This window comes from Aegilops tauschii, chromosome 1 (genome assembly GCF_002575655.3).
Source record: "Aegilops tauschii subsp. strangulata cultivar AL8/78 chromosome 1, Aet v6.0, whole genome shotgun sequence".
In the NCBI taxonomy this organism is placed as follows: Eukaryota; Viridiplantae; Streptophyta; class Magnoliopsida; order Poales; family Poaceae; genus Aegilops; species Aegilops tauschii.
This window is the reverse complement of record NC_053035.3, coordinates 112976090-112986414: the sequence shown is the minus strand read 5'-3', so window position 1 is coordinate 112986414 and position 10325 is coordinate 112976090. Positions and strand designations below refer to the sequence as shown.

General features: G+C 43.5%; 1 protein-coding gene across 4 annotated transcripts; it reads right to left on the bottom strand.

Annotated features, from left to right (window-relative positions):
• Positions 1–999: 999 nt before the first annotated feature.
• Positions 1000–8476, bottom strand: LOC109750746 (arginine--tRNA ligase, cytoplasmic). 4 transcript variants are annotated; one of them, XM_020309694.1, is made up of 18 exons: positions 8264–8476; positions 7570–7688; positions 7342–7475; positions 7154–7229; positions 6911–7012; positions 6601–6816; positions 5658–5738; positions 5451–5534; positions 5269–5373; positions 4373–4551; positions 4120–4204; positions 3794–3995; positions 3655–3724; positions 3469–3538; positions 3159–3248; positions 2984–3052; positions 1525–1623; positions 1000–1388 (listed from the first exon to the last, which is right to left on the bottom strand). In XM_020309694.1, the coding sequence occupies exons 1-18, from the start codon at positions 8361–8363 to the stop codon at positions 1278–1280; spliced, it is 1992 nt and encodes a 663-aa protein (XP_020165283.1). In that variant the 5' UTR covers positions 8364–8476; the 3' UTR covers positions 1000–1277. The 4 variants fall into 4 exon arrangements, with proteins under 4 accessions (XP_020165283.1, XP_020165284.1, XP_020165286.1 ...); XM_020309695.3 differs by having other exon boundaries at positions 7342–7466; XM_020309697.3 differs by having other exon boundaries at positions 7342–7466; positions 7570–7693; positions 8264–8443.
• Positions 8477–10325: the final 1849 nt, after the last annotated feature.

Here is a 10325-nt window from a genome sequence, read left to right as displayed (position 1 = left end):
TCTGGTATCTTTGCTTTCCAAATGATATCCCATATGCTTCTGTCCCTAGCCTCGGCTTCGGAAGATGAAGCAGCCGCAATGATCTCTCTCTTTATCAAGTCCGCAAGCTTGTAAGCACTCTTGAGTAAACCGGCCAGTTTTCTCATAATGCCAAGCAATAGTATCCTCCACCACATTTACTGGTATTCTCAGTTTACAAATTTCCTCCGCATCGAACCGGTGAAAAATTTGATTAATTAGCAGCACATCCCACTGCTTTCCATCTGGGAGCATGAGCTGGTTAACCCACCGAATCATTGAATTCGTATTCAAAAAAAGTTTTCAATGGTATAATTTTGGTTAACCACCGAATCATGAGCTGCTTTCCATCCCACTGCTTTCTACATTCTAGAACTAATCCAAGATGAAGCCAAACTTTGGGTCAGGGCAGGAGCTAGGCACCTGAGCATTATCATGCCAAGAGAGTAGTTGTTATTTTCCTTTTATTGACGGACGGGCTATGTTGTGGAGCCACTAATTTGTACTCTAAAACTCTCCTCCTTTATTAATGAATGAGGCAAGTCTTTTGCCTCTGTTTCAAAAAAAAAAAGTTTCCAATGGTATAATTTTTCGGTAACTTGATTTATGTATTATATTGATCTACTTATGATCAAACTTAAATCTCAAAAAGTGTGTGCACTACATTATGGAATGGAGGCAGTCTCTTGTAGCAGCATCGCCACGCGACAGCTGACCCACTGCCCACGTAGGCCATGCCAGGGGTAGTAGCTGTGCTGCGCCGCTGTAGTCAGCTGTCAGGCGTCTCTGCAGGAAAGCCCGGCAAGTCATGAAAGACGATGACATGGAGGGGGGCTTAGCAACACCCATGCTTGTGAAACCTCTGTTTCTCACTGCATCGACACGCTACTGGCCCCGTCCGAGCTAATGGGGGGCTGCAACACAACCCGTGTTGCGCTCAACTCAATCAAAGCCTGGTTGGGCGCAGTCACAAAAAGGACAGGGCAAAAAACAAACATGTTTCCACTATCCTTTGCTACATAGTAGTTTCAACCAGAATACCAGATGCTTCAATTCTCAAATGGGGCAATCAGACTCACAGTATGTTAGTGGTGCCAACCCGTACCTAAATATATGTCGTTGGGGGAGTATAAACTGAACTCCCCCAGCGACCTATATTTCGGAGCTGAGGTAATAGGTTACAAGGACGAAAACTGTAACCATGGAGAAGGGCTTGTGTGGAAACAAATGTATGATGTAAAAGATCAGACACTGGCCAATCACAGCTTGTAAACCGGTGTGATCCCAAGCAGCTGGAAGCATTGTCTCATGACGACCGCCGTCGCTTCGCAAAGCAGCAGCCGGCTTGGCTCCTCCGGTGACCCAACAACCTGTGTGTTGACAAAGATAACGGTTACATCTCATGTGCTAAAAAATGGGAGGCTGGCGCTTTTAGCACCTAGGTGGAAGCTGCTGCCATTTTTTCACTTGGAATAAATTAAACCATGGAAATAGATAGAAGTATACCTGGCAGTTTGTGTAGAACCTTGTGAACATTTCGGATAAGTTGTATAGGTATTCACACAGAACACTGGGAAGGAGATTGGTGCATGCCTCTTCAACAATCTGACAGATAGAAGCACGTAACAAATCAATACAAGAGGACAAGATCACACTTAATTAAGCCATACTCATTAATGGTATTAGTTGTTGATGCATAGTAACATACAGGAATAACTTGAAAATAGAAGTGCCACAATGCTTTACTAGGTGACTGGTCAGGACAAGCCGCACACCAGCGAGCAACATACTTGGTGCGGCACTCTACGCACTTGATGTGGAGGCGCATCGTGCAGACAGTACCATCCTTATCATAGATGCCTTCACCAGCGCACGTGGCTCAGTCGCCACTTAACCACCAATCTACTCCCTCCATTTCTAAATATAAGTCCTTTTAGAGATTTCAACACAGACTACATACGGATGTATATAGACACATTTTAGAGCGTAGATTTACTCATTTTGCTCCATATGTAGTCCGTATTGAAATCTTTGAAGGACTTATATTTAGGAACGGAGGGAGTAATTTTTTAGCACGGACAGGAATGGGGAGGTAGGCAAACGTGGAGCTCAAGGGGATTTACAGCTTTACATGGCAGACACCATGCCAGTGCGAGGAGCCTAGTATTTCTCCTTGATTCTAACTCATGACCTCCTACTAAAACCACCCCACAAGAGCACAATGGGCCATAAACCGAGTTGTTCTGATTTCATGTCGAATTTGGCAAGTACTCCCTCTGTCCCATAATACAAGAGAGTTTTTGACACTACACTAGTGTCAAAAACGCTCTTATATTATGGGACGGAGGGAGTATTATCTATAAAAACCAGTTTCCTAACGCATATCAAGTCAGACTTCCTTCAAACATACTCCCTCTGTATCAAAATATAAGACGTTTTTTGACACTGTTTGATACGGAAGGAGTACTTAAGAATCTACAGAATATAACCACATCGAACTGGTTAAGCCAGTGGTTAGACGGGCAAACCGGCTTTGACCAGTTCACTACCCAGTCCCGTTTTTAAAACTATGGCAGAGACCTAGCCTGGGAGGGGTCCATCAGGAATGGGAGAAAGGACAAAAAATAAGGGGAGAAAAGAAGATGTACAACTTTTTGTTCACTCACAGCCAAGTCATCCAAACAGTTGCCCATGCGTCTACACATAATTGGCACTTCAGTCATATGATACAGCAAACTACCTTCTCATGGCCTAGGGCAAAAGGGGTTGAAGTAAAATGTATTGATCACATTGTGTGCAACACACTTTATTTGAGCCCAAAACAACTAGATCAAAATTCCTCAAAAAAAATAGCACAATCAAATGTTTACTAATCACTGTGCCTGCTCACAGTTCAACAATATTACCAGACTACAGTTGTGGCGCTGGATCAAATGAATAGATTTAGTTGCCGCGACAAGCATACCTCTGCATAACGGATAAGATACAGTCCCAAGACACGCTCATCTGGATGGGCAAGAGAAATGTTCCCACTCTGAGAACAAAAAGTCAACAATTTAATCCATTTCCAATGGCCGAAAGAATTTCATGGTGATTTATATAATTGACAGCATAAACACGAAAAGCTAACAAGTGTTTACCACTTTTAGCTCTTCTACATCCATGTTGGATTTTCGAATAATGGAGCAGATACGAGCATGAGCATACTGAAGATAGACAGCGGTATTTCCCTGTTCACAAAGGGAATAAGGATGTAAATAAAAATTAGGGAGAGTGAGCAAAAAGATGATGAGGTCAGAATAAAAGTTCAGTTCATGCAAAAGAAAGACGATACAGTAATGCCAGCAACAGAAACACACAAAATAAATACAGTACAAGACTTGGTGCAGAGCATAGAGCCATAGAGTAAAGCCATTGATCCGTCCACAAAACGGTGGAGTTTGAAAATACCTTGTCACTTAGCATCTGATCAAAGCTGAACGTGTAATTAGTCAGTCGGTTGTTCTTCAGATCCGCATACCTGCATTGAAGATAGAAAACATGAGTATACAAATCGATTTAGGATTAAAAACGTTTAATTATTTAACTTCAGTCCAACAAGTTTGTCCTCATAAAAGAAGAAAAACCGGTACATACTTGACAGCTCCATATCCTACTGCCTTTGAAGTTTGCTCTAGTTCCTCATCAGTCCAGTCAACAATTTTACCTGAACAAAACCATGATCATATAAGACTATTAAGAAAACAAAACGAAGTTGTATAAGCGTACTGCTTACCATTTTCAGTAAGACGCTGGAGAAGTTCTGATTTACTTCGAGATTTAGCCTCATCAAGTAGGTCGCCCAACCGAACAACCTCAGTACTACGAGTTCGGAAGCGCTTGCCATCTGCTCCAAGAACAAGGCCAAACCCAACATGACTCGTTTTTGGGAACTTCTTTTCCTTTGGATCTGGAAGCCAACCAGCCATCCTGGCAGCCTGAGACAAAAACAATATGTAAAACGAAATCCCATGCAGATTATGGAATGAAGATAAAAATGGTTCTCTTGATCTGAAGAATTACTAGCATCTCTGGTAAAAATAAATGGCACTTTGTACATGCCTTGAAAAACATATCAAAATGCTGCTGCTGACCAACATCTGTTACATATATTATCCATTCCGCCTTCTCAACATTAAGCCGGTACCTTCATAAAAGCAAGGACCAAGAAAAGGTGTAAGTTCATAGAATCCATCACTGCACAAACTAGACTGCATCAACTATGAAAATATATCCACTTTGCTTCTACAGAAAAGAGCTAAATAGGCACTCAGAAAGATATGAAGGAAAAAACATGTATTATTTAGCTACTAACCAAAGAGCAGCCAAGTCTGTCGAGGCATAGTTGAAGCCACCATCTCTTTTAACCACTATCAAAGGAATTTGATGACCTTGAATGAATATTACACGAGCACCCTCACTTTCCTCGATCAAACCTTGGCTACTCAATTTCTCCAAGACTTGCGGAATATAGGGATTATAAAAGCTCTCCCCCTGAAAAGTGAGCAGATTAACTTCGTTTCTCTCCAATTCAACATAAATCAACCTTTTGGTTGCTTCCAGGGAAGAGACAGACGGCATGTATATAAACATTCAAGCGATTGAACACAAAGGGACACAGATGCTTTGATCAGAATGATTTTGGATGATAAAGTAAAGTATAAAGTGTTGCAAATGGCATCAACAAATACACAACAAAAAGGGATTTCTTAAGTCTTGAAAATATCTCAAGAAATATTGGCTGGCAATATGATAAGCGGAAGAAATGGCCAAAAAAGACAGGGGTTTATTTAAATTTCTAAATTAAAAGGATCCATAACAACAAATAAATGAAGCCAGATTGTAATAATTGGCAGGAATTGTAAATTTTGGACCTGCGAGGATTCTATCACAATGAGAAAATATGCCAGGGTGAGTAAACTAAGATTCAATATTTGACTACCAGCATGTTCTTCATTATGATTCAAGTGGGAGAAAGAAAATAAACACCTTTGAGCAAAACTGCTAATCAACAAACATTGCACAAGTTTCAGTTCAAGAAAGTACAATAGTTCATGTTGCAATTTGCATACAACAAGTAAGGATATTATGAGGGCAAACATTCAAGAAACAGATGCGTTGATTTCAACATTAAAACAATCAGGTTGCAGCTACATTCCATCGATACTTTATTGAGCAAACTTTATAGATCAGTAAAAAAAGCAACATTACCTTTTCTTCAAGTTGTACATCTAAGAGCTTGTAAACCTGGTCAAATTCGTTCCTGCTGATTTCACATATCTTTTTCCAAGCAGCACGATACTTCTCCTCCCCTCCCTACAATGTGTTATTGCTGAGGTTAGAAGAAAAAAAAACACTCTTCCCAGACTCCACATGCAAGAAGGTGAACTTACCTGTAACCGAACAACAGCTTGTTGGGCCCTATCTTTAAATTCTGCATCTTCATCAAATCTTTGTTTGGATGCTTTATAGAAAACCTGCAGCAATAACCAAATTAATATATGACTATTTGTTTAATGAATCAGAAATTCTAACACAATGTAAAATAAGCACTTCTTTTGACTGGCAAAATAAGCACAATGCATGGAACAACACCTTACCTGAAGGTCACCAATAGCCTGGCTGCCAAGTTCCTCCCAATTCGGAAACTTTTCAAATAGAAATTCTATGAGCATTCCAAACTGCATGAACAAAGACCAACATAGTTTAGTACACGAAGCAGAAATTCATTTAACTTAGAAGGCTTCCATATAAGCAAGCAAATTTTTCAGTTACTAGTGCCTACAGAACAAGCAGAGGTAGATATCTCTGCCAATGCAATATACCAAGACTCCAATTTCTCCAGCACGACACAAAATGGTTCGATCAAGTATAATTTCAACTGTTAGTATATTACAAAATACTCCCTCCGTCCAGAATTAGTTGACGCTAAAACAGATGTATCTAGACGTATTTCAGTGCTAGATACATCCGCTTGAGCGTCAACTAATTCTGGACGGAGGTAGTAGATAACGAAGCTTAGATATTAATGGTACATCTAATAATTACAAGGTTATCAAATGTAATCAAAGAGCAATCGAAGAGCTAAGGAAAACACGGTAACATTTGGATAGATAAATTAAATCAAATTAGATTGTGAAGTGGAAACAAGCTCTAGTTTATCAAACTACCAAAGTACAGAAAGTGGTGCACATTGCAGCAATGAATAGAGTACATCATAGTGTAATAGGTAGTAAGTAGATCTCATGGAAAACACCACCAACAGAACCTGTCAAATATTTGGTGGCACAGAAGAACCGCACCAAATGAACATTTTAATGCATCAATGTGTCAAAGGTACATGAAACTGGAAATGGATGCAGGCCCAAAAATCATAACCTCACCCAGGAAAAAATAAGGATGAATTTATGTGTATAACAACATTATATATGAACCAAAAGGGTTCAACAGATTAAGGGGTCATATGTTTGTACCCGTATTTTTCACCAGAAAAAAAGCAAGTACTAACAAAGTACCTAAAGGTCATAGCACCAAATCTATTACCTGTGTACCCCAGTCCCCCACATGATTGCGTCGGAGAACTTCAACATTTGAGAATTCAAACATGCGTGCTAAGGTGTCTCCGATGATTGTTGACCTTAGATGCCCAACATGCATTTCCTTTGCAATATTAGGAGATGAGAAATCAAGTACTACCCTCTTAACTGGCAGAATTGGTGCCCAAGTTTTGATACCATTCACAAGCATATCTTGTATTCTCTGCAACAATGTAGTTCATTGGTGCTTAGCATAAAGGAATTGTAGTATCAATGAATGCATGCAAAGCTTGCAGGTAAAACAATCTCAGGCAGACCTTAGCAACCCAGCTCTTGGATAAGACAATATTCACAAAACCAGGACCAGCAACAGAGGCTGATTCAATTACGTCACAGGCAGGCAGGTTCTTAGCAATCGCCTGTGAAAAAATCAGCACGTATGAAAAGGTTGAAATGAATAAACAAGGAAATAATGGTAGTGGCACCTACGAAAGAACCCTCCTACTCCATGAGATCTTGAAGTAAACCACCAGCATCCAGAGAGTTAGGGTCGTTCTAACCTGTCCGATTGCATTGGGGTTTTTGAAGCTTGTCCCGGATCCCTTTCCTTTTGACCACAATCCCATTGCATTGTTGCTGCATACGGTTTAGATAAAGTTTCTTGATGAGCACATTGATGGGATGCTAACATGAACAGGAGTCGCACATGTCCAGATCATCAAATAAAACAGACACATAGGGGACATACCACTGGTAGTCACCAAACTTTCCCGTGCAAACTTCAACTATCGGTTCTACATCCACTTCAGGCACTGTCGCACGGAGTGACAGGGCCACCAAATTGGAGATCTGCTGCTTGACACTCCCAGCTCCCTGCACAGCCTGGCAGTTTGGGTCATCACCATCTCAATTAAGTAGATACGGGCTAACAAACACACAACACAATCATCTCCAGAACCAGCAATCCAATACTCACCGGTGCTGCAGGTTCCTGGGCCGAGCCTGAGGCAGAAGTGGAGGTCTCGTCTCCCATGGTGGTGGAAGCGTAGCAGGCGCTCCTCGGTAACCTTGCGAAGGGAGATGCTCTACAATGACCTAGGCTAGACAGGCAGCACAAAGATAAGCAACAAGGCCGAAATTAGGCCCCAAAAAGAAGGAACTATGAAGTGAAACTTGTTATATCGTCAGCCACGAATCCCCAAGCTACAATTTAGACCTAGCATGTTATAAGTTAACTTGAGCGAAGTGCAGAATGAACCACAGCCTTTTTCATCCCCAATTCCAAAAGCTGTGGGGTAAGTTCGCATGACCCCAATACGCCGACCAGCAGATTCGTGCACAACAAATTTACTTTAGAGTGCTATAAACCGGAACCATGGGAAACTAAATTCAAATCAAGCATCTCAAGCACCGTACACTCTAAACCCCGCAAAAGGTCCACTAGACAATCCGCCATTCCCTGTAAACCTTCGGAGCTCGCAGGCGCGGACCCTAAACCAAAAACCGCACCAAACTCAAACCCATGACCCCTCGGATTTCTGCTGCCAAATCAGACCTCGCAACTCCGGGCGACGCGGGGACCGCGCGGCGCTATGAACGGCCGGAGCGGGGTGGAACCGGATGGGGTTGGGGGAGGAGGAGAAGAAGTCGCGGGAGAAGCGAGGACTCACCGAATCGCGGAGCAGCGCGGCGGGCGGAGACGAGGAGGAGTCGCGCGGGGGTAGGCGCCGCCACTACTGCAGTTGCTGCTGCGGCCGCGAGTGCCCGCATCTCGACCTCGTTCGCGAATAAATACGCTCCCACGCCGCGTGCAGGGAAAGGCTAGGCGAGGGTTTTCGCTGCGCCTTATCGGGCCCGTCAAGTCTCGACCTCTTTGGGCGTGGATATGGAGCCAAACACAGTTTCCGCTCGAAATTTGCTTAGTTTTTACTTTTATAAATTTCAAGTCTTTGGGGCTTATTATGTGTGGATATGCCAAACAGGTTAAGATTTTTTAACAGATTTCTAAAAATCTGACGTCGTATTTTTTTAGAAAGGAGGTTAAACCTACTGCTTCTACACAATTAATGCATGTAGCCATCTTTATTAATTATTTTATAAAGGTCTGAAAAAACATGTATCAATTCACCCGAAGCCACCAATCACACCTACAAACTCGATAATATGGAATGCTCTCACTCTCCATATCTAAAACCGGTATCTTCATCGATTCATCCACATAACGTATCGGGACCAACAGCCGGTGCAGCCTACCTAAAGCGCACACCACATGCACACGTTTTTAGGAACCGCCGTCATCATCGGACCATTGACCCATATTCAGAAGAGAGATCCACATCATTGTTGCCAGTCCGAACATCCGTCGACGCCACCATGGCGCCCAACGGCGCCACCGCCCTGCGCTCGTCCGTCCAGACGTGAAGACTCTGGAAGATCCGTCGTGCATAGCACCTGCCAATTAGGCATGACTCAGCATAGCACCTGTCGGTCAGGCATGACTTGACAGCTCCACCGAAGCTCCGTACAAGACGAAGCCGCTCCACCTCTTGCCTCTGTCTTCCAGCGCTGCTCCACAAACGATACTCACAAGAGAGAAACGGCATCGTAGTACCGCCATCGTCCGATCTAAAAGACCAGATCCTAGGGTTTCCCCCGAAGCAGCACGAGTGGGTTGACAACATTTACACAACGATGCCTCATCAAGGTAACGGCGCAAAACGCCGCCGTCACCCGCCAACGACTCGGTTTTCATCGGCAATTATGTCTCCCTGACTCGTAGCCGGAACTAGATGACGAATCTCAAGATCCGACACCCAGCCGTAGGCCGGCCACCTCTAGCGAAAGAGATGACCGGAGGTGCCGCCGACGCGACCACCAGACCCTCCATGCCGCCGCCAATCCAAAGGCAGATGGTGTGCCGCCGCCGCCCAAACATGGCTGGCTGCCACACCCGCAGCCCGCGCCGCCTCCGACGCCGCCGCGTTGCAGCCATCACCATCGTGTCGATCGGATAGGGTGCGCCTCCATACGATTCGGGGGCCCGCACAACCCTAGAGACGCGGGAGAGAGGCGATGTCCTCCGCCACCGCCGTCGGCCCCCGGGCTTAGGCCGCTGGCGTCCCCCGGCGGTGGCGGAGGGGGGGAGAAGGGAGTGTGCGCCAACGACGGCTAGGTTTTTGGGCGTCGCCCTAGCGGGGGGCGACGCGGGGGGCAGCCTTGGTTGTTCTTATAAAATTGGGGGAGAATTTCACTTCTTCGGCCTCTGCACCAACTAGGGATGCATACTACCTTTTAAGTATGAGTACTAGGATTTTTAATCTCAATTACGCACCGAGCCTAGTCCTCAGCGATAAATGCGTAAGTATCAGGAAAGCCTGGTCCTCAAGAATAAATAGGAATCTAAATTTGACGTCATATGCCATATAAAAACATTTGATTTGACATGGTTAAAAATCTGACATCCAATTTTTAACATTCTTTGTCGGGAACAAAGACATTGTGACATCTATGTGTTTTGTCTTGTAGTGTGTTTTTTAGGTGTGGATATGTATAGGATTGAAAGTAGGTCTAGAGGGGGTGATTAGACTACTTGACCAAATAAAAATCTAACATTTTCTCAATTTTAGTTGGGCAGATTTTAGCAACTAACACAAGTCAAGCAATCAACATGCAATTCTAAGAGTGTAGCAACGGAAAGTAAAACAATGCATATGAAGGTAAAGGGAAGGGTTT

What these genes read in the sequence shown, in the direction of transcription:
- LOC109750746 (XM_020309694.1), bottom strand. Translation starts at nt 8,363, where the DNA reads ATGCGGGCACTCGCGGCCGCAGCAGCAACTGCAGTAGTGGCGGCGCCT. An exon ending in CCCAGGAACCTGCAGCACCG is followed by an intron (nt 7,476 to 7,569) that starts GTGAGTATTGGA and finishes CCAAACTGCCAG; the next exon opens with GCTGTGCAGGGAGCTGGGAG. An exon ending in ATGTAGAAGAGCTAAAAGTG is followed by an intron (nt 3,053 to 3,158) that starts GTAAACACTTGT and finishes TTTTGTTCTCAG; the next exon opens with AGTGGGAACATTTCTCTTGC.